At 38.2% G+C, this 25,508-nt stretch overlaps 1 protein-coding gene across 2 annotated transcripts in view; it reads left to right on the top strand.

Annotated features, from left to right (window-relative positions):
- Positions 1 to 25,508, top strand: part of mybpc2a (myosin binding protein Ca) — a 96,383-nt gene that overhangs the window by 34,243 nt on the left and 36,632 nt on the right. For both annotated transcript variants that reach the window (XM_061981394.1, XM_061981395.1), the window contains exons 8-11: positions 585 to 709; positions 16,704 to 16,809; positions 16,869 to 17,038; positions 24,248 to 24,413. In XM_061981394.1, coding sequence (XP_061837378.1) covers positions 585 to 709; positions 16,704 to 16,809; positions 16,869 to 17,038; positions 24,248 to 24,413 — 567 coding nt within the window. The remainder of the gene's footprint in view (positions 1 to 584; positions 710 to 16,703; positions 16,810 to 16,868; positions 17,039 to 24,247; positions 24,414 to 25,508) is intronic.

Raw genomic sequence — 25,508 nt, 5'->3', positions numbered from 1 at the left:
GTTAATATTTCATAACAACATTGATTTTATATCATTATTATTTTTTGAACAATGACAGTTCAGTAAAAAATAATCCCACTAAAATGATAGGGGATCGTTAAAAACCGTTAAAAATAAGCAATATTTCCCCTAAAAAATATTTCAAATCGTAATATTTATTGGAATAGTCTCTCATGCTTTTGTCCACCGAGGATGCTACGGGTATTGAAACTGAAAGTTAACTTGCATATGTGCCGAGCACACACCCATTCTCCTCCTCTCTCGCTCCAGGCTGGTTCTTCATGACGCAAATACGAAAATAATCAGTGTGTGTGAGAGTGTGTGTATCTCTTCTAGCAGGACCAAGGCCAAGTCTGAGGTGTTGTTGTCTGCTTAAAAGTGGAAAATATCCCTCTTTTTTTTCATGTACTGGTATGTGTAGGCATTAGCATTTGCCACTGTGTTGACAACGGAATGTGTGTCATCACGTCTTCGTGTTTGCACTTTTAGGAACAGATAATAGTCATTGTCCACGATGACTCACCTCCTTGTCTTCCAGCAGCCTCGCTCATTACGTCTTTGTGTCTTCTTGCCGTGGCGTCCAGGTACGTGTTTGAGAGCGTGGGCAACAAGCGGACGCTAACCATCAACAAGTGCAACCTGTCTGACGACGCGGCCTACGAGTGCGTGGTCGGCGAGGAGAAGTGCTTCACCGAGGTCTTCGTCAAAGGTGCGTGAGTCACCTCCCCGCCGCCGGCTTCATTCTGTTCCGCCTGTGTTTATTTCAGTAAAGAGCATTTAGTAGCTTATTTTAAAGGCCGCGCGCTCAGGAGAGTGTTAGCGTTTATAGTTTTTGTGGTGTGGCTGCACAGCAGGAGTGAATGTCTCAGAGTTAGTCAGTGTGTCTTTCCAAGAAGAAGAAGATACTAGTATAAAATGCTAACGTTAGCATGGTAACATGGAAAAAGATAGCATACTTCTAAGATCAAAATGATCAAAAGTCATGATTTGTAGGTTCGAATGACTAAAATTAGCAAAATTGCTAGCATAAAAAAGTTAGCATGATGACGTAGGAAAAGTTAGCCTACTTCTACGATAGCGCCAAGAAGAAGAAGAAGAATTTAAAAATGGGTTTAAATACTAGTAGAAGAAGAAGAAGAAAAAAAAGAAGAAAAAGAATTTAAAAAAGAGTTTAAATACCAGTATGAAATGCTAACGTTAGTATGATAACATGGGAAAAGTTAGCATGCTTCTAAGATCAAAAGTATCAAAAAGCCATGATTTTTAGGTTTGGATGAATACAATTAGCAACATTTCTAGCATAAAAAAAGTTAGCATGATGACATAGGAAAAGTTAGCCTACTTCTACGATGGCGCGAATAATAATAATGATAATAATAAGAAGAAGAATTTAAAAATGAATTTAAATACTAGTAGAAGAAGAAGAAGAAAAAAAAGAAGAAGAATTTAAAAATTAGTTTAAATACTAGTATAAAATGCTAACGTTAGTATGATAACATGGGAAAAGTTAGCATGCTTCTAAGATCAAAAGTATCAAAAAGCCATGATTTTTAGGTTTGGATGAATACAATTAGCAACATTTCTAGCATAAAAAAAGTTAGCATGATGACATAGGAAAAGTTAGCCTACTTCTACGATGGCGCGAATAATAATAATGATAATAATAAGAAGAAGAATTTAAAAATGAATTTAAATACTAGTAGAAGAAGAAGAAGAAAAAAAAGAAGAAGAATTTAAAAATTAGTTTAAATACTAGTATAAAATGCTAACGTTAGTATGATAACATGGGAAAAGTTAGCATGCTTCTAAGATCAAAAGTATCAAAAAGCCATGATTTTTAGGTTTGGATGAATACAATTAGCAACATTTCTGGCATAAAAAAAGTTAGCATGATGACATAGGAAAAGTTAGCCTACTTCTACGATGGCGCGAATAATAATAATAATAATAATAAGAAGAAGAATTTAAAAATGAATTTAAATACTAGTAGAAGAAGAAGAAAAAAAAGAAGAAGAATTTAAAAATTAGTTTAAATACTAGTATAAAATGCTAACGTTAGTATGATAACATGGGAAAAGTTAGCATGCTTCTAAGATCAAAAGTATCAAAAAGCCATGATTTTTAGGTTTGGATGAATACAATTAGCAACATTTCTAGCATAAAAAAAGTTAGCATGATGACATAGGAAAAGTTAGCCTACTTCTACGATGGCGCGAATAATAATAATAATAATAATAAGAAGAAGAATTTAAAAATGAATTTAAATACTAGTAGAAGAAGAAGAAGAAAAAAAAGAAGAAGAATTTAAAAATTAGTTTAAATACTAGTATAAAATGCTAACGTTAGTATGATAACATGGGAAAAGTTAGCATGCTTCTAAGATCAAAAGTATCAAAAAGCCATGATTTTTAGGTTTGGATGAATACAATTAGCAACATTTCTAGCATAAAAAAAGTTAGCATGATGACATAGGAAAAGTTAGCCTACTTCTACGATGGCGCGAATAATAATAATAATAATAATAATAATAAGAAGAAGAATTTAAAAATGAATTTAAATACTAGTAGAAGAAGAAGAAGAAAAAAAAGAAGAAGAATTTAAAAATTAGTTTAAATACTAGTATAAAATGCTAACGTTAGTATGATAACATGGGAAAAGTTAGCATGCTTCTAAGATCAAAAGTATCAAAAAGCCATGATTTTTAGGTTTGGATGAATACAATTAGCAACATTTCTAGCATAAAAAAAGTTAGCATGATGACATAGGAAAAGTTAGCCTACTTCTACGATGGCGCGAATAATAATAATAATAATAAGAAGAAGAAGAAGAATTTAAAAATGAATTTAAATACTAGTAGAAGAAGAAGAAAAAAAAGAAGAAGAATTTAAAAATTAGTTTAAATACTAGTATAAAATGCTAACGTTAGTATGATAACATGGGAAAAGTTAGCATGCTTCTAAGATCAAAAGTATCAAAAAGCCATGATTTTTAGGTTTGGATGAATACAATTAGCAACATTTCTAGCATAAAAAAAGTTAGCATGATGACATAGGAAAAGTTAGCCTACTTCTACGATGGCGCGAATAATAATAATAATAATAATAAGAAGAAGAATTTAAAAATTAATTTAAATACTAGTAGAAGAAGAAGAAGAAAAAAAAGAAGAAGAATTTAAAAATTAGTTTAAATACTAGTATAAAATGCTAACGTTAGTATGATAACATGGGAAAAGTTAGCATGCTTCTAAGATCAAAAGTATCAAAAAGCCATGATTTTTAGGTTTGGATGAATACAATTAGCAACATTTCTAGCATAAAAAAAGTTAGCATGATGACATAGGAAAAGTTAGCCTACTTCTACGATGGCGCGAATAATAATAATAATAATAATAAGAAGAAGAATTTAAAAATGAATTTAAATACTAGTAGAAGAAGAAGAAAAAAAAGAAGAAGAATTTAAAAATTAGTTTAAATACTAGTATAAAATGCTAACGTTAGTATGATAACATGGGAAAAGTTAGCATGCTTCTAAGATCAAAAGTATCAAAAAGCCATGATTTTTAGGTTTGGATGAATACAATTAGCAACATTTCTAGCATAAAAAAAGTTAGCATGATGACATAGGAAAAGTTAGCCTACTTCTACGATGGCGCGAATAATAATAATAATAATAATAAGAAGAAGAATTTAAAAATGAATTTAAATACTAGTAGAAGAAGAAGAAAAAAAAGAAGAAGAATTTAAAAATTAGTTTAAATACTAGTATAAAATGCTAACGTTAGTATGATAACATGGGAAAAGTTAGCATGCTTCTAAGATCAAAAGTATCAAAAAGCCATGATTTTTAGGTTTGGATGAATACAATTAGCAACATTTCTAGCATAAAAAAAGTTAGCATGATGACATAGGAAAAGTTAGCCTACTTCTACGATGGCGCGAATAATAATAATAATAATAATAAGAAGAAGAATTTAAAAATGAATTTAAATACTAGTAGAAGAAGAAGAAGAAAAAAAAGAAGAAGAATTTAAAAATTAGTTTAAATACTAGTATAAAATGCTAACGTTAGTATGATAACATGGGAAAAGTTAGCATGCTTCTAAGATCAAAAGTATCAAAAAGCCATGATTTTTAGGTTTGAATGAATAAAATTAGCAACATTTCTAGCATAAAAAAGTTAGCATGATGACATAGGAAAAGTTAGCCTACTTCTACGATGGCGCGAAGAAGAAGAAGAAAAAGAAGAATTTAAAAATGAATTTAAATACTAGTAGAAGAAGAAGAAGAAGAATTTTAAAATGAGTTTAAATACTAGTAGAAGAAGAAGAAGAATTTTTAAAATGAGTTTAAATACTAGTAGTAGAAGAAGAAGAATAATTTTAAAATTAGTTCAAATACTAGTAGAAGAAGAAGAAGAATTCAAAAATGAGTTTAAATACTAGTAGAAGAAGAAGAAGAAGAAGAATTTTAAAATGAGTTTAAATACTAGTAGAAGAAGAAGAAGAAGAAGAAGAAGAAGAAGAAGAAGAAGAAGAATTTTAAAATGAGTTTAAATACTAGTAGAAGAAGAAGAAGAAGAAGAAGAAGAAGAAGAAGAAGAAGAAGAATTTTAAAATGAGTTTAAACACCAGTATAAAATGCTGCATTTACGGCAGGTGCGACTTATACTCCGGAGTGACTTATACTCCGAAAAATACGGTATGTGCTTTTACTGCCATCTAGTGTTTTTTGAAGTAGTATAAAATGAATAAAACATCAATACAGTATCTTTTTGGTTGAAATCTGCTGCTTTTTGAGGTTAAGGATACAAGGAACTCTTAAAACATTAATAACAAAAATTTACAAAATCACAAGTTGATTTAATGTTATTGGATGAAAAAAACATTGCAACTTAAAATCAGGCCTTCTCGGCCGCAACAATCACAAAAAAATTGTGCAAAATTCTGGACTTTTGGACTTGCCTGACTATTAATTTGATGGTATCCATTTTTGTGAGCTTTCGTGCCTTAAACATGCGAGGGACTTAGTGAGCGTCACCTAATGATGTGGTGTCCTGGTCCTGTGGTGACTTTCACTGCAACGAAGCCCGCCGGGGGAGCTGATTCAGTCTTTGTTGATGCCACCGTTCGCCACGGGCACAGAAAAGCCCAAACGTGCGCATGTCACACGTCTGGAGAGGTCATCAGTCAAATGCTTCGGGAGGCGGGCGACGGGCGGCTCAGACAATTGAGACGTGTGGAAGCGGAGCGGATGCTGACGATGACAAATAGCCGCGGCCAGCCGAGCGCGTTGGCAATGTGACTCACGTCTCCTCGGGAGGCTGGGAATACCTTGCAGGCCGCTAGCTTTCCCGGCGCTCATATCGTACCTGTTACCGCCATCAGCACGGGACTGCAATATACCCGTGGAGGCGGCGGCGGTGGGTTGGAATGACGTAATGACGTCAAATTTGCAAAACTGGAGTAAAAAACAGGTCTCAAAAAGTAGGGATGTCAAGGTTACCACATGTGATTAATGAATAAAAAATATTGCGTTATCATAAATGAACAAAGATTAATCAAAGTTTTTGTTTGTTTGTTTATATATGGAACCGGAGGGTGTGTTCCAACTATCGTGGGATCACACTCCTCAGCCTTCCCGGTAAGGTCTATTCAGGTGTACTGGAGAGGAGGCTACGCCGGATAGTCGAACCTCGGATTCAGGAGGAACAGTGTGGTTTTCGTCCTGGTCGTGGAACTGTGGACCAGCTCTATACTCTCGGCAGGGTCCTTGAGGGTGCATGGGAGTTTGCCCAACCAGTCTACATGTGCTTTGTGGACTTGGAGAAGGCATTCGACCGTGTCCCCCGGGAAGTCCTGTGGGGAGTGCTCAGAGAGTATGGGGTAACAGACTGTCTTATTGTGGCGGTTCGCTCCCTGTATAATCGGTGTCAGAGCTTGGTCCGCATTGCCGGTAGTAAGTCGGACACGTTTCCAGTGAGGGTTGGACTCCGCCAGGGCTGCCCTTTGTCACCGATTCTGTTCATAACCTTTATGGACAGAATTTCTAGGCGCAGTCAGGGCGTTGAGGGTATCTGGTTTGGTGGCTGCAGGATTAGGTCTCTGCTTTTTGCAGATGATGTGGTCCTGATGGCTTCATCTGGCCAAGATCTTCAGCTCTCACTGGATCGGTTCGCAGCCGAGTGTGAAGCGACTGGGATGGGAATCAGCACCTCCAAATCCGAGTCCATGGTTCTCGCCCGGAAAAGGGTGGAGTGCCATCTCCGGGTTGGGTAGGAGATCTTGCCCCAAGTGGAGGAGTTCAAGTACCTCGGAGTCTTGTTCACGAGTGAGGGAAGAGTGGATCGTGAGATCGACAGGCGGATCGGTGCGGCATCTTCAGTAATGCGGACGCTGTATCGATCCGTTGTGGTGAAGAAGGAGCTGAGCCAGAAGGCAAAGCTCTCGATTTACCGGTCGATCTACGTTCCCATCCTCACCTATGGTCATGAGCTCTGGGTCATGACCGAAAGGACAAGATCACGGGTACAAGCGGCCCAAATGAGTTTCCTCCGCCGGGTGGCGGGGCTCTCCCTTAGAGATAGGGTGAGAAGCTCTGTCATCCGGGGGGAACTCAAAGTAAAGCCGCTGATCCTCCATATCGAGAGGAGCCAGATGAGGTGGTTCGGGCATCTGGTCAGGATGCCACCCGAACGCCTCCCTCGGGAGGTGTTTCGGGCACGTCCGACCGGTAGGAGGCCACGGGGAAGACCCAGGACACGTTGGGAAGACTATGTCTCCCGGCTGGCCTGGGAACGCCTCGGGATCCCCCGGGAGGAGCTGGACGAAGTGGCTGGGGAGAGGGAAGTCTGGGCTTCCCTGCTTAGGCTGCTGCCCCCGCGACCCGACCTCGGATAAGCGGAAGAAGATGGATGGATGGATGGATGGATGTTTGTATATGTGGGCTTTGTACCGAGGATGTCGTTGTGGCTTGTGCAGCCCTTTGAGACACTTGTGATTTAGGGCTATATAAATAAAGATTGATTGATTGATTGATTGATTGTTTTGACCGCCACACTGCAAAAACTGAAATCTAAGTAAGATTAAATATCTCAAATAAGGGTGATATTTGCTTATTTTCTTCTCACTAAGCAGATTTTATGTTGTTTATGTTGTTTTACTTGTTTTAAGGGTTTTGGTCCTAAATGATCTCAGTAAGATGTTACAGCTTGTTGCTGAGATTTTATGACCTATATTGAGTAAAACATGCTTGAAACTAGAATATCAACTGTTGCAAAGCTGTGTCATCATAAAACTACTTTTTTTAAAGTAATAATTTCTTATTTCAAGCATGAAAAAAAAAAAATCATGACTTTGACACAATCGTTTCTCATATTAAAACAGATGACAGCCAAATGGACTTTGCTGTTTTATTTTCAATAAAACAATAGAAAATACATACTCATATAGTAGTACAGTTGTTATTAGTGAGAATATACTTATTTTAAGTAGGGATGTCCGATAATGGCTTTTTGCCGATATCCGATATTCCGATATTGTCCAACTCTTTAATTACTGATACCGATATCAACCGATACCGATATCAACTAATATATACAGTCGTGGAATTAGCACATTATTATGCCTAATTTGAACAACCAGGTATGGTGAAGATATGGTACTTTTAAAAAAAATGTATAAAATAAAATAAGATAAATACATTAAAAAAAAAAAAATTTAATAAAAAAAGAAAGTAAAACAATATAAAAACAGTTACATAGAAACTAGTAATTAAAGAAAATTAGTTAAATTAACTGTTACAGGTTAGTACTATTAGTGGACCCGCAGCACGCACAATCATGTGTGCTTACGGACTGTATCCCTTGCAGACTGTATTGATATATATTGATATATATTCGGACTGTCTGATTGTGGCGGTCCGCTCCCTGTATGATCAGTGTCAGAGCTTGGTTCGCATTGCCGGCATTAAGTCGGACACGTTTCCGGTGAGGGTTGGACTCCGCCAAGGCTGCCCTTTGTCACCGATTCTGTTCATAACTTTTATGGACAGAATTTCTAGGCGCAGTCAAGGCGTTGAGGGGATTCGGTTTGGTGGCTGCAGGATTAGGTCTCTGCTTTTTGCAGATGATTTGGTCCTGATGGCTTCATCTAGCCAGGATCTTCAGCTCTCACTGGATCGGTTCGCAGCTGAGTGTGAAGCGACTGGGATGAGAATCAGCACCTCCAAGTCCGAGTCCATGGTTCTCGCCCGGAAAAGGGTGGAGTGCCATCTCCGGGTTGGGGAGGAGATCTTGCCCCAAGTGGAGGAGTTCAAGTACCTCGGAGTCTTGTTCACGAGTGAGGGAAGAGTGGATCGTGAGATCGACAGGCGGATCGGTGCGGCGTCTTCAGTAATGCGGACGCTGTATCGATCCGTTGTGGTGAAGAAGGAGCTGAGCCAGAAGGCAAAGCTCTCAATTTACCGGTCGATCTACGTTCCCATCCTCACCTATGGTCATGAGCTCTGGGTCATGACCGAAAGGACAAGATCACGGGTACAAGCGGCCCAAATTAGTTTCCTCCGCCGGGTGGCGGGGCTCTCCCTTAGAGATAGGGTGAGAAGCTCTGTCATCCGGGGGGAACTCAAAGTAAAGCCGCTGCTCCTCCATATCGAGAGGAGCCAGATGAGGTGGTTCGGGCATCTGGTCAGGATGCCACCCGAACGCCTCCCTCGGGAGGTGTTTCGGGCACGTCCGACCGGTAGGAGGCCACGGGGAAGACCCAGGACACGTTGGGAAGACTATGTCTCCCGGCTGGCCTGGGAACGCCTAGGGATCCCCCGGGAGGAGCTGGACGAAGTGGCTGGGGAGAGGGAAGTCTGGGCTTCTCTGCTTAGGCTGCTGCCCCCGCGCCCCGACCTCGGATAAGCGGAAGAAGATGGATGGATGGATGGATGGATGTTTGTATATGTGGGCTTTGTACCGAGGATGTCGTTGTGGCTTGTGCAGCCCTTTGAGACACTTGTGATTTAGGGCTATATAAATAAAGATTGATTGATTGATTGATTGATTGTTTTGACCGCCACACTGCAAAAACTGAAATCTAAGTAAGATTAAATATCTCAAATAAGGGTGATATTTGCTTATTTTCTTCTCACTAAGCAGATTTTATGTTGTTTATGTTGTTTTACTTGTTTTAAGGGTTTTGGTCCTAAATGATCTCAGTAAGATATTACAGCTTGTTGCTGAGATTTTATGACCTATATTGAGTAAAACATGCTTGAAACTAGAATAATCAACTGTTGCAAAGCTGTGTCATCATAAAACTACTTTTTTTAAAGTAATAATTTCTTATTTCAAGCATGAAAAAAAAAAAATCATGACTTTGACACAATCGTTTCTCATATTAAAACAGATGACAGCCAAATGGACTTTGCTGTTTTATTTTCAATAAAACAATAGAAAATACATACTCATATAGTAGTACAGTTGTTATTAGTGAGAATATACTTATTTTAAGTAGGGATGTCCGATAATGGCTTTTTGCCGATATCCGATATTCCAATATTGTCCAACTCTTTAATTACTGATACCGATATCAACCGATACCGATATCAACCAATATATACAGTCGTGGAATTAGCACATTATTATGCCTAATTTGGACAACCAGGTATGGTGAAGATATGGTACTTTTAAAAAAAATGTATAAAATAAAATAAGATAAATACATTAAAAAAAAAAAAATTTAATAAAAAAAGAAAGTAAAACAATATAAAAACAGTTACATAGAAACTAGTAATTAAAGAAAATTAGTTAAATTAACTGTTACAGGTTAGTACTATTAGTGGACCCGCAGCACGCACAATCATGTGTGCTTACGGACTGTATCCCTTGCAGACTGTATTGATATATATTGATATATAATGTAGGAACCAGAATATTAATAACAGAAAGAAACAACCCTAAGGTGTGAATGAGTGTGAGGGAGGTTTTTTGGGTTGGTGCACTAATTGTAAGTGTATCTTGTGTTTTTTATGTTGATTTAATAATAAAAAAATAATAAAATAATAATAATAATAAAAAATCGACACTGATAATAAAAAAACCGATACCGATAATTTCCGATATTACATTTTAACGCATTTATCGGACATCTCTAATTCTAAGGTATTTTTGGGTTCATTGAAGTTAGCTAATTTGACTTGTTTTGGAAAGTCGTGACAAGCCACATTTTCTTGTTCCATTGGCAGATAATTTTGCTTAGTTCAAATAAAATACCCCTAATTTTTTTCTTATTTTTTTCTTGTTTTTGAACGCTGACTTTTTGCAGTGCACTTATAGAGACGTGCTAGGCGCCCTTCAAAACTAACTGAGTTAATTAGTTGCTATTGCAGCGACAAACCTCCGTATCATCGCCGCACATGAAGTTTAAAATAGCATCGTAGACTTAGACTTAAACTTAGACAAACTTTATTGATCAACAAGGGAAATTGTTCCACACAGTAGCTCAGGTACAAAGGATGGAAAGGGTAAGGATGGAAAGGATAATGCAGGTATAAAGTAAAAATGTACCATAGTAGCAATATAAAATATAACGGTAACACTTTAGTATGGGGAACATATTCACCATTAATTAGTTGCTTATTAAAGTAACAAAGACTTAATTTAGAGTTATCTAGACACTAGGGCAGGGGTGTCCAAAGTGCGGCCCCGGGGCCATTTGCGGCCCTCGGCTCAGTTTTTATTGGCCCGCGACACATTCTATAAACAAACTAAACAGGTCCCGAATTACAAAAAAAAACTAAACGGGACCAAATCCCCCAAAAATGGGACCTGAAAACCACAAATGGCCGACAACCTGAGCGTCTTACTGGATAAGGTCTTTGATGATTTCCGTGTGTCCTGTCATGATGAAAAAGTGTACACATTTCTTGTGGGACATGGTATGTTTTTGAGTGTACTAAAGCTCTCAAAAATGTTTCAGTTGACCGTATAGTAGCAATATTAGTAAATACAGGCTTACTTTCGAGCACAGTTAACATAAATACATATAAAATCATTATTAAAATAATCATGAGTTATTTTATTGCTTTGTTATCTATAACACAAAGCTAAGACGTAGAAGTTTTTTTCAAATGTTAGCATATGTTCACCCAAATTGTTTTCGTTTGAGTATTTTTAATATGCATCCTTCAAATTTTCTCTATGTGGACCCTCGCTGGAAAATGTTTGGACACCTCTGCACTAGGGGAACATATAAGGGTTAGGGTTACTAATACGCAATAATTCTGAGGTTATTGAGGGAAGACTCTTAGTTAATGGCTTACTGGTTGTATAATAAGGCCATGCAGAATAAGGCATAAGTACTTAATATTGACTAATTAAGAGCCAATATGTTACTAATTTGCTTGTTAATAAGAAACTAATTAATGGTGAATATGTGTTCCCCATACTAAAGTGTTACTAATATAACATATATGTAATATTTACATATTATACCCCCCGCGACACCGAAAAGGACAAGCGGTAGAAAAATGGATGGATGGATGGATATACAGTATATAATATATACTGATATATTTTATTATTATATAATGTATACAATATATAACAACCGAATACAGCTGAGATAGGCTCCAGCACCCCCCACGACCCCGAAAGGGACAAGCGGTAGAAAATGGATGGATGGATTATATTATTATATTTTTATATAATATATACAATATATAACAATCAAATGCAGCGGAGATAAGCTCCAGCACCCCCCGCGACCCTGAAAGGGACAAGCGGTAGAAAATGAATAGATGGAAGGGAAATTGTTCCACAAAGTAGCTCAGTTACAAAGGATGGAAAGGGTAAGGATGGAAAGGATAATGCAGGTATAAAGTAGACTAAAAATGTAACATAGTAGCAATATAACATATATGTAATATTTACATAATACCCCCCGCGACACCGAAAGGGACAAGCGGTAGAAAATGGATGGATGGATGGATATACAGTATATAATATATACTGATATATTTTATTATTATATAATGTATACAATATATAACAACCGAATGCAGCTGAGATAGGCTCCAGCACCCCCCGCGACCCCGAAAGGGACAAGCTGTAGAAAATGGATGGATGGAAGGGAAATTGTTCCACAAAGTAGCTCAGTTACAAAGGATGGAAAGGGTAAGAAATGGAAAGGATAATGCAGGTATAAAGTAGACTAAAAATGTACCATAGTAGCAATATAACATATATGTAATATTTACATAATACCCCCCGCGACACCGAAAGGGACAAGCGGTAGAAAATGGATGGATGGATGGATATACAGTATATAATATATACTGATATATTTTATTATTATATAATGTATACAATATATAACAACCGAATGCAGCTGAGATAGGCTCCAGCACCCCCCGCAACCCCGAAAGGGACAAGCGGTAGGAAATAGATGGATGGAAGGGAAATTGTTCCACAAAGTAGCTCAGTTACAAAGGATGGAAAGGGTAAGAAATGGAAAGGATAATGCAGGTATAAAGTAGACTAAAAATGTACCATAGTAGCAATATAACATATATGTAATATTTACATAATACCCCCCGCGACACCGAAAGGGACAAGCGGTAGAAAATGGATGGATGAATGGATATACAGTATATAATATATACTGATATATTTTATTATTATATAATGTATACAATATATAACAACCGAATGCAGCGGAGATAAGCTCCAGCACCCCCCGCGACCCTGAAAGGGACAAGCGGTAGAAAATGAATAGATGGAAGGGAAATTGTTCCACAAAGTAGCTCAGTTACAAAGGATGGAAAGGGTAAGGATGGAAAGGATAATGCAGGTATAAAGTAGACTAAAAATGTAACATAGTAGCAATATAACATATATGTAATATTTACATAATACCCCCCGCGACACCGAAAGGGACAAGCGGTAGAAAATGGATGGATGGATGGATATACAGTATATAATATATACTGATATATTTTATTATTATATAATGTATACAATATATAACAACCGAATGCAGCGGAGATAAGCTCCAGCACCCCCCGCGACCCTGAAAGGGACAAGCGGTAGAAAATGAATAGATGGAAGGGAAATTGTTCCACAAAGTAGCTCAGTTACAAAGGATGGAAAGGGTAAGAAATGGAAAGGATAATGCAGGTATAAAGTAGACTAAAAATGTACCATAGTAGCAATATAACATATATGTAATATTTACATAATACCCCCCGCGACACCGAAAGGGACAAGCGGTAGAAAATGGATGGATGGATGGATATACAGTATATAATATATACTGATATATTTTATTATTATATAATGTATACAATATATAACAACCGAATGCAGCTGAGATAGGCTCCAGCACCCCCCGCGACCCCGAAAGGGACAATCTGTAGAAAATGGATGGATGGAAGGGAAATTGTTCCACAAAGTAGCTCAGTTACAAAGGATGGAAAGGGTAAGAAATGGAAAGGATAATGCAGGTATAAAGTAGACTAAAAATGTACCATAGTAGCAATATAACATATATGTAATATTTACATAATACCCCCCGCGACACCGAAAGGGACAAGCGGTAGAAAATGGATGGATGGATGGATATACAGTATATAATATATACTGATATATTTTATTATTATATAATGTATACAATATATAACAACCGAATGCAGCTGAGATAGGCTCCAGCACCCCCCGCGACCCCGAAAGGGACAAGCTGTAGAAAATGGATGGATGGAAGGGAAATTGTTCCACAAAGTAGCTCAGTTACAAAGGATGGAAAGGGTAAGAAATGGAAAGGATAATGCAGGTATAAAGTAGACTAAAAATGTACCATAGTAGCAATATAACATATATGTAATATTTACATAATACCCCCCGCGACACCGAAAGGGACAAGCGGTAGAAAATGGATGGATGAATGGATATACAGTATATAATATATACTGATATATTATATTATTATATTTTTATATAATATATACAATATATAACAACCGAATGCACCCCCCGCAACCCCGAAAGGGACAAGCGGTAGGAAATAGATGGATGGAAGGGAAATTGTTCCACAAAGTAGCTCAGTTACAAAGGATGAAAAGGGTAAGGATGGAAAGGATAATGCAGGTATTGAGTAGACTAAAAATGTAACATAGTAGCAATATAACATATATGTAATATTTACATAATACCCCCCGCGACACCGAAAGGGACAAGCGGTAGAAAATGGATGGATGGATGGATATACAGTATATAATATATACTGATATATTTTATTATTATATAATGTATACAATATATAACAACCGAATGCAGCTGAGATAGGCTCCAGCACCCCCCGCGACCCCGAAAGGGACAAGCTGTAGAAAATGGATGGATGGAAGGGAAATTGTTCCACAAAGTAGCTCAGTTACAAAGGATGGAAAGGGTAAGAAATGGAAAGGATAATGCAGGTATAAAGTAGACTAAAAATGTACCATAGTAGCAATATAACATATATGTAATATTTACATAATACCCCCCGCGACACCGAAAGGGACAAGCGGTAGAAAATGGATGGATGAATGGATATACAGTATATAATATATACTGATATATTATATTATTATATTTTTATATAATATATACAATATATAACAACCGAATGCACCCCCCGCAACCCCGAAAGGGACAAGCGGTAGGAAATAGATGGATGGAAGGGAAATTGTTCCACAAAGTAGCTCAGTTACAAAGGATGGAAAGGGTAAGGATGGAAAGGATAATGCAGGTATTGAGTAGACTAAAAATGTACCATAGTAGCAATATAAAATATAACATATGTGTAATATTTACATATATGTGTAATATTAACATAACATACCCCCCGCGACAGAATAAGGCAAGCGGTAGAAAATGGATGGATGGGAATATTATAGTATATGTAACAGCTACAGCAAAGAAAACAAATAATAATGTTTTTACAAAACATTACATCTGTGTGCTGCGAGGTGTCATTCATGTCGGCAACTAGGTGCTGTAGTTTGTACAAAAGAAAGGAGATCAGCGCCGTCATCTGGAAAGGTAAACACGCTTGTTTGTTTAAACAACTTATTAAACTAAGGAAGCGTAAATGCAGATGTGAATGGTACACTGTGTATAGTGTTTATGGGTGAGTTTATTACTTTATCTATTAATATACTGTACATCTGTAGGGTTGTCCCCACACCAATATTTTGGCACTGGTGCTGGTACCAAAATGTATTTACATACTTTCGATTATTTTCAAAATAAAGGGGACCACAAATTTTTTTTATTTTATGCTTAATTTGAACAAAACAAATCTTACTATATGTTAAATATATGGTTCTTTTCGCACTAAAATAATACTTTTAGGGTTAGGGTTACGGAACTGCGGCGGCGGTCCCCTTCCCGTTACAAGTCTCGAGTTCTATGTCCACGTGTGTGCTTAATAGGGCTGTCAAAAATAACGAGTTATGTCATCACAAAAAATGATCGCATTAATCATTTATCTATGCAGATGAATCACGCAATTTACCGTTGTTACACAGTATGGTCAGTGATCGAGTCAATGTATAAATAAATAAAAATACATACAAATAAATGTACATAAATTATAAATAATTTGAAATAAATAAAAATAAAATAATGAAATAAAATATAATGAAAAATAAAATGAAGTTTGATGCATACGTCACTGCAAAGATGAATGTGGTGAATTTCACTCTAAAATACACCCTGATTGTGTCATGTCTGTGATCATGTTTTGCTTGGTTTTTGGACACTTTTTAGTTCTTGTCTTCACTCCCTTTGTCACCATAGTAACCATTAGTTTCACCTGGTTCACATCGTCATGTCACGCACCTGTCTCACGTTTTCACATTTTGAGTCACGCACCTGTTTTCACTAATCATGTCGCCAGGCAGTCAGCCTGGCGACATCACTCTTGACACACTCCTGACACTCTGTTTCATGTTCATAGTCCATGCTGCCCTGTTCATGTCATCGCAAGTAAGTTTTGTTGATTAATGCCACAGTTAGTGTCTTTTGTTTTTTTGTCCATAGTTCTGCCTTTGTGCGAGTTTTTGTTTTATAGCCAAGTTTTGTACTTCCGCCCTTGTGCGCGCCTTTTGTTTATTCCTTTTTTGAGTGTTAAAATTAAATATGTATTCACCTTCACGCCGTGTCCTGTCCAAATCCGTTGCACCTCGGGAAAACAATCCACGCCTAAGTCCACGTCTTGACAGACTGGACTTCAGATGAAGCAAATTTAACAAATTAATAACATTTAAATAAAACATTTAAAAAGATGTTCCTGTATGACATTCTGACAATAAAAAGGCATTTGTGTCCAAATATTGGGGTGTTTTTAAAAAAAGTTATTTGAAATCATACAAGCAAGTAATATATGTTAATTATATGTGTTTTATGTTGCACGATTGCACCAAGTATAATTCCTAGTTTGTGAACCCGTTCTCAAACAATGGTAATACAAATTATTCTGATTCTGATTGTGATTCTGAATAACCTGTGATTAATCATGATTAATCCAAATTCAGTGTGATTAATCTGATTAAAAAATGAGTTATTTTACATGCTTATGTTTGCTGAGGTTTTTTTCCTACTCCCACACTGGGCCCATATGGCGACCCGTGACCCCCTTTCATACTGTATTCCTTGACTGTACATGTTTTATCGTTGCGCAGAGCCTCCAGTGACCATCACCAAGCTGCTGGACGACGTACACACGGTGGTGGGAGAGAAGGTGGAGTTCGAGGTGGAGGTCTCGGAGGAAGGAGCTCACGTCAAATGGTGCGCCCGGACACTCCCAAAGCGCCTTTTGATGGTCCTGAAACTCTGTTTGTCTTCAGGATGAAGGACGGTGTAGAGCTGACCAAAGACAGCGCGGCTTCCAAGTACAGATTCAAAAAGGACGGCAAGAAGCACATCCTGATCATAAACGACGCCAGCAAGGAGGACGTAGGCACCTATTACGCCTTCACCAATGGTGGGGAGTCCAAGGCCGAGCTGGAAGTCGAAGGTATCTTTTCCCGGCAGGCCAATCTGCTCAATCTGGGATAAAATGAAGTTTTAATGTGACATGAAGACAACATATCAAACGGCCCATGAAACCAAAGTGAACGCCAACAGCAAACTAATTGGCCATCAGCGCCTGCCAGACGTTAGCTGTCAGGTATTTCAATTAGGAGCTGGAGGAGAATTTAACATGTTGACGTTTTTAATTTTGACAAGCATTAAATGAGTTAGCGCTCACGCCGTAATTAAAGCTGCTCAGTTTATCTCCGCATCCGCAGATCATCACCGTTATTGGTCAGGGTAATTTGCTCGACACGTCGGAAAGTGTCGCCGGGGTCCGGTCTTACCGCTCCAAAAATTGGGGACACGTTCGTTCCCCTGGGCGCCGTCGCACGGACAAGAGCGGGGGTAAAGAGAAAAACATGCGCACAGAGTGAAGTGAAGTGAATTACATTTACCGTATTTTCCGCACTATAAGGCGCACCTAAAAACCACAAATTTTCTCAAAAGCTGACAGTGCGCCTTATAACCCGGTGCGCTTTATATATGGATAAATATTAAGATTCATTTTCATAAAGTTTCGGTCTCGCAACTTCGGTAAACAGCCGCCATCTTTTTTCCCGGTAGAAGAAGCGCGCGGTGCATGCTGGGATATGTGACGTTTCATTTCCATTTGTGTGTTTATGTAAAGACCCCAAAATGGCTCCTATTAAGTGTGTTGTCTGTCTAATTATAAATAATGCAGACGAGGCGTGTTAACTGAGTTCTCAACGTTTACTCACAGCGTGCTCATAACCACATTCTAACTGCCAGCATACAACAACGCTTCTCAGGGCTACCGCGCATGCTCGTCACTATCGTTGCATGCTGGGTAGTGTAGTTGTTATATTTGCTAGCTCATAACATCACATTAAGAGACACGCTTACGCGCTTAATTCAATACTCGCCGTCATTCCGGGTGGATTGACAAAAGACCTCCAGCCGCTAGATATTGGTGTCAACAGGGCATTCGAAGCTAGACTGCTAACTGCGTGGGAACAATGGATGACCGAAGGCGAACACACCTTCACTAAGACAGGGAGACAGCGAGACGGAGCCGGCCATTTTGGATCCCACATTCGCCCAACTTTTCAATTCGGACACCGAAAGAGAATAATTCGAGGGATTTATGACTGAAGAATAACTTCAGAAAGTGAGCGTTATGTTTATTTTGTGTGTTGTGACATTAATGTTCGAGCAACATTATGTTGCTATTGCTCTGCACTATTTTGAATTTTACTATGTTTGTGATTGCACATTTGCGTACATTTTGGGAGTGAACAGAGTTGTTAGAACGCTGGTTTTTAATATATTATTAAAGTTTGACTGACCTATCTGACTGTTTTTTTTGACATTCCTTTAGTGCAGTTAGATGCGGCTTACAACACCGGGCGGCTTATAGGTGGACAAAGTTTTGAAATATGCCGTTCATTGAAGGCGCGGCTTTTAACCCAGGGCGCCTTATGGTGCGGAAAATACGGTATATAGCGCTTTTTCTCAAGTGACTCAAAGCGCTTTACATAGTGAAACCCAATATCTAAGTTACATTTAAACCAGTGTGGGTGGCACTGGGAGCAGGTGGGTAAAGTGTCTTGCCCAAGGACACAACGGCAGTGACTAGGATGGCGGAAGCTGGGATCGAACCTACAAACCTCAAGTTGCTGGCACGGCAGCTCTACCAACCGAGCTATACCGCCCCGAGGGATCCATCTTGGAGGTCGATGTTGCTAAAAGCCAAAAAGATGGACAAAAAAAAAAAAGTTATTTTTTTTATACACGTATTGTGAAATCCTAGTAAGTTCTACATCCCTCTCCTACGACACCTTGTTTAAATCACTGATTCTCAATATGTGGTACGCCAAAGCATCACTTGATTAAAGTACAGTGTTTTATTTTCCTATATTCAAACACAGTGTTGCTGTTCAAACTGTGTGTAGGTGAAGGTGAATTATATTTATATAGCGCTTTTCTCTAGTGACTCAAAGCGCTTTACCAGTGTTGGGTTAGTTACTGAAAACCAATAACTAGTTACAGTTACTAGTTACTTTGTTTCAAAAGTAACTCAGTTACTAACTCAGTTACTTACACCAAAAAGTAATGTGTTACTGTGAAAAGTAACTATTTAGTTACTTCTTTTTTTTTAAGGCTCCCATTAATGCCCTTTTAGCCTTCATTTCAGTACTGTTATTGCACTGGAGAATAATACAATCTGTTGATCAACTTGACATGCATTTGCATCACTGAACTCAGAAAGCAATGTGGTCTAAATACAACACACAAAGACAAAGATATGTTTCAAAGGGCCAATTTATTTCAGGCCAGAACAAATTGACAAAACTATTTTAAATAGCTGCAACATAATGGCACTTTAACTTTAACTTTAAGTAGATAGGATCTTTGATCCAAGACACAACTTACATTTAACTAAAATGTTATTTTCTTCGTGCTCGACAAAAGAAAAGTATTGAGAATGTCTCCATGTTAAGAAACTCGACTTCTGGCTTCACCATGATGTCTTGTTAGTTGTTATGAGAGTAGCGTATGTGTGTGTGTGTGTGTGTGTGTGGCCCTTTAAGATATGACAGCATGTGAGGTGAGTGACGTCAGTGAGTGAGTGGGCGAGAGAGGTGAGGGACCGGCGACAGTGAGTGCGTGCAGGTGCTCTAGCTTGGTGGATGGCTGCTTCCAATAAAGTCACAAAGTTGCAACAAACCACCGGCCTCGTCATTCACCCTCAGCTGTAAAGACCCACTTCCGGGTAAAGTGAAGGTTGTTAGCGTTAGTCCCAACACTGCGCTTTACATAGTGAAAACTCAGTATCTAAGTTACATTTAAACCAGTGTGGGTGGCACTGGGAGAAGGGGGGTCACGTATCTTGCCCAAGGACACAACGGCAGTGACTAGGATGCCGGAAGCGGGGATCGAACCTGGAACCCTCAAGTTGCTGGCACGGCCACTCTACCAACCGAGCTATGCCGCCCCAATGTGTGTAATGGTACAGTAGCCAAAATGTTAAATATACCTGTCAAATAAAACCTCTGCCTTGTTTTTAATGAAAACTCAAACAATCAATCAATCAAAGTTTATTTATATAGCCCTTAACCACGAGTGTCTCAAAGGGCTGCACAAGCCACAACGACATCCTCGGCTCAGATCCCACATCGGGGCAAGAATATGTCAATATAAACAATTATCAAATAATTGTAGTTGCATATTACTTACACGTACAAAGTCCCCAATGCAGAAGAGCCCAAAAAAATAATACCACTCCACTTCAACTTAAAGACAGCATAAGTCCATTCCAGACGGTTAAAAATAAATAGGTTAGTGTTTTTCATATCTACCATTGTTCTCTGTTTGACTCATTTCACTTGACCCCGAGAGGGACGAGTGGTAGAAAATGACTTAGACTTAGACTTAGACTTAGACTTAGACAAACTTTAATGATCCACAAGGGAAATTGTTCAACACAGTAGCTCAGTTACAATGATGGAAAGTGTAAGGATGGAAGGGACAATGCATGTATAAATAGTATATAATATAGCGACAAAAAATCCAACATATATACAAATATATACATAATATGTGTACAGAATAATATATATATACAGATATACAGATATATTATATTATGTCTATAACTTATATACAATATATACAACACATGCACAATATTACAGTATATACAGTATGACAGCAGCAGCATAAATAGAGAGTAGATCCAGCAGGAAATAGAAAATAGACATTATAAACATTATAAACAAAGAGAAGTAGCTAACATGTCAGGTGTCAGGTAATAGGCAGATGTCATCTATTGATGTATGGCGAGTGATTATACAGCACAGTGCGGGAAGGAAGTTGAAGGAGCCTGTTGGAGTATGAGCTCCGCTGTCCCTTAATTGTCAGGTGGAGTGGGTGGGCAGGATTGTCCATGATGGCCAGCAGTTTGTCCAGTGTCCTATCCCTCACTGACACAAACGCCTCCAACTGCATGCCAATAGTTTGGCCGGCTTTCCGGATCAGTTTATCAATCCAGTTTGAGTCCATTTTGCTGGTGTTACCATTTAGTGGTCAATTGTACGGAATATGTACTGCACTGTGCAATCTACTAATAAAAGTCTCAATCAATCAATCAATCACATATATGTATATACATACATACATATATATATATATATATATATATATATATATATATATATATATATATTTATATATGGAATAAGCGGTAGAAAATGGATGGATGGATGGCTATATATATATATATATATATATATATATATATATATATATATATATATATGTATGTGTGGGGAAAAAAATCACAAGACTATTTCATCTCTACAGGCCTGTTTCATGAGGGGGGGTACCCTCAATCGTCAGGAGATTTTAATGGGAGCATTCGCATACCATGGTTTATATAGGGCACAGAGTGGGTGGGTACAGGCTGGCCTAGGGGCGTGGTAATTGGCTCATGTGTTACCTAGGAGGTGTTTCCGTCTATGGCGGCATGTTGTTACAATTTCGCTGCGCTTGTTGAGGGATGACAGGTCTGGACGGTAAATAATAAACAGTTTCTCTTTCAAGCATAGGTTGCATCTTTTATTACCACTATTGTAAGGTGTGCTGGATGCAAGAATTTGCCATGTTATTGAATATTCAACATTATTGTCTTTGAGGTCCCAAATGTGTTTGCTGAGTTCTGTGGTATTTCGCAGGTTTTTGTTCCTGAAAGAGGCCTTGTGATTGTTCCATCTGGTTTTGAATTCTCCCTCGGTTAATCCTACATATGTGTCGGATGTGTTAATGTCCTTGCGTATTACCTTAGATTGGTAGACAACTGATGTTTGTAAGCACCCCCCGTTGAGAGGGCAATCAGGTTTCTTTCGACAATTACATCCTTTGTTGGTTTTGGAGTCGCTCTGTCTGAGGGCCGGCGGCTCATTTGCAATTGTTTTGTTGTGGTTTGAGATGATTTGTCGTATATTGTTCATGCAGCTGTAGCTCAATTTAATGTTGTTCTTGTTGAATACTTTTCTTAGGATGTTGTCTTTGGGAAAGTGTTTGTCAATCAGATTGAGGAATTTGTGTCCAATGTTCGTTGAGACGTTTTTGCTGTATGGGGGGTTGTACCAGATGATGTCGTTCCGTTTTCTGTTCTTTTTTGGCTGGTTTCCTGGCGTGGGTTCATAGGTGAGGGTGAAATTGTATCCGCTTTCATCAAGGGCTTTTTGGTACGGGGGGGTTGCTTGGTCAAATTCATATATATATATATATATATATATATATATATATATATATATATATATATATATATATATATATATATATATATATATATATATATATAAATTGTTGTAAGGAGTCTGAATCCAAGAGTCTGAATCCACCCTCACCTCCTCCCCCTTCAAATTTACAAACTTACAACAATTTAGTTATAACTTCTTACCCACAGGAATATTGTTAAAGCTATTTTGTTGTACGGAGTCTGAATCCAAGAGTCTGAATCCACCCTCACCTCCTCCCCCTTCTGGCGCCCGAACAGGGACATATTACGTTTATACATATATACACGTATATATGTATAAACATACATATATGTATATATATTTATATATGTATGTATATATACATACCGGTATATGTTATGCATGTATATATGGGGGACGGCGTGGCGCAGTTGGGAGAGTGGCCGTGCCAGCAACCTGAGGGTTCCTGTTTCGATCCCCACCTTCCACCAACCTCGTCACGTCTGTTGTGTCTTTGAGCAAGACACTTCACCTTTGCTCCTGATGGGTCGTGGTTAGGGCCTTGCCTGGCAGCTCCCGCCATCAGTGTGTGAATGGGTGGATGTGGAAATAGTGTCAAAGCGCTATGTAAAAATGTATACAGGTAAAAGCCAGTAAATTAGAATATTTTGAAAAACTTGATTTATTTCAGTAATTGCATTCAAAAGGTGTAACTTGTACATTATATTTATTCATTGCACACAGACTGATGCATTCAAATGTTTATTTCATTTAATTTTGATGATTTGAAGTGGCAACAAATGAAAATCCAAAATTCCGTGTGTCACAAAATTAGAATATTACTTAAGGCTAATACAAAAAAGGGATTTTTAGAAATGTTGGCCAACTGAAAAGTATGAAAATGAAAAATATGAGCATGTACAATACTCAATACTTGGTTGGAGCTCCTTTTGCCTCAATTACTGCGTTAATGCGGCGTGGCATGGAGTCGATGAGTTTCTGGCACTGCTCAGGTGTTATGAGAGCCCAGGTTGCTCTGATAGTGGCCTTCAACTCTTCTGCGTTTTTGGGTCTGGCATTCTGCATCTTCCTTTTCACAATACCCCACAGATTTTCTATGGGGCTAAGGTCAAGGGAGTTGGCGGGCCAATTTAGAACAGAAATACCATGGTCCGTAAACCAGGCACGGGTAGATTTGTGTGCAATGAATAAATATAATGTACAAGTTACACCTTTTGAATGCAATTACTGAAATAAATCAAGTTTTTCAAAATATTCTAATTTACTGGCTTTTACCTGTATGTATATATATGTATATGTATATATATATGTATATATATAATATATGATTCATGCTGGGGGTGGGGGACTTGCCAATGTCATTGTATAATTTGCATAATTGTCCTTGACGCATCTTCATGTAGTTTTTATGGACTGTGTGGGAAGGACAAAAAGTGAGCAAAAAATATGAAAAAACTAAAATGTTTAGAATTACAAATAACATTCTCTTCTTTCTTTGTGTTTTTACTGACACAAGTAAGACAACGCCACCTGTGAGTGCTTTAAATGTGCGGTAAATGGGGACGCAACAGCCGGACATACAGCTTTTTGAGAAGAGCGATACGTGTTTGCCTCTAAAAGTGTCCAATAAGACCAGAAAATGTTGAGTTTTTTCCAGCAAGTTGATTGTTTAAAAAAGATCATCTGGATGACTCTGAAAGTTGTCTAAATTGGCAACACTGATCCCTCCTGCTGTATATTCGTATTCTCTGGCAGAGATGTGTTAACAAGCAGAGTTACTGTACAGAGGGAAATCCTTCACAGACAGTCCCATTATAATGTGTTAATGAGCTCGGGCAAACAAGTAGTGCCAAATGTATTTGTTGCAGGTATGGGAAACACCGACACGCTGTGCTTGTTTGCAGAAAAGGAGCTGCAGGTTTTGCAGAGCATCGCCGACCTGACGGTGAAGGCGAGCGAGCAGGCCATGTTCAAGTGCGAGGTGTCCGATGAGAAAGTGACTGGCAAATGGTTGAAGGACGGCGTGGAGGTCAAGCCCAGCGATCGCATCAGGATGACGCATGTTGGAAGGTAGCGCCTCATCTCCATGAATGAGGTTTTAAAGTTGTTGTCTTGTCGTTCCCAGTATCTCCCAAAAAAATGCTTCTCTTAGAGCAGGGGTGTCCAAATTTGCGACTCGCAGCGTCACATTTTAAGATTGTGCTTAAAAAGTGGAATAAAAGAGCAAACAGGTGAAATGTAACAAGAAAAAGTTGTAATGTTGGATCTAATAACACAAAGCTGCCATTCAGGCTGGTTTTTTTTCTTAAATTGTCATTGCTCAAAATCAATGTTGTTATTGAATTATTGGCTTCAATTACTTCAAAAATTCCACTTTTGAATATTTTTGGGGGGTTTGCTATAAAAAACAAAGTTTTGTTTCACAAAAACGCCATAAAAAACACATTTAAAAACATAAAAAATAATTCCAATTAATAATTGACGGATCTAGAGACTTAAATGGTAAAAGTAAAAAAAAATAAAAAAAGGAAAGACTTGTTTTTAACGCTTTTAAGACTTTTTCGGATCACCGATTCTTTTAGTGGGATTTAAAAAACAAACAACACATCGAGAGGAGCCAGATGAGGTGGTTCGGGCATCTGGTCAGGATGCCACCCGAACGCCTCCCTCGGGAGGTGTTTCGGGCACGTCCGACCGGTAGGAGGCCGCGGGGAAGTCTGGACGTAGTGGCTGGGGAGAAGGAAGTCTGGGCTTCCCTGCTTAGGCTGCTGCCCCCGCGACCCGACCTCGGATAAGCGGAAGAAGATGGATGGATGGATGGAACAAAAAACTTTCATTGCTCAAAAAATATGAATTAATTAATTATTGACCTATTTAGGTCTCCAATAATATATAAAATATTTTGCTTTGAAATTATTTTGGGGGAAATATTGGCATATTTTGTGTTTTTGCCATAAAAAACTGGGTTTTCTTTGACACAAAGGGCATAAAACAAACAAACAAAAATCTTTATATGGACACATAAACCTGGAGTGGATCGAGAGCAGGGGTCCCCAAACTACGGCCTGCAGGCCGGATCAGGCCCGTGGGAAGTCCCAAGTAAAAACAAAACAAAAAATTAATATATATATTTTTTAATATATATTTTTTTAAATCGGTCTTTTC

The sequence above is a fragment of the Nerophis lumbriciformis genome, linkage group LG24 (genome assembly GCF_033978685.3).
Source record: "Nerophis lumbriciformis linkage group LG24, RoL_Nlum_v2.1, whole genome shotgun sequence".
NCBI classification, from domain to species: domain Eukaryota; kingdom Metazoa; phylum Chordata; class Actinopteri; order Syngnathiformes; family Syngnathidae; genus Nerophis; species Nerophis lumbriciformis.
Note: the sequence above shows the minus strand (reverse complement) of the source record. Positions and strands in the feature narration are given on the sequence as shown.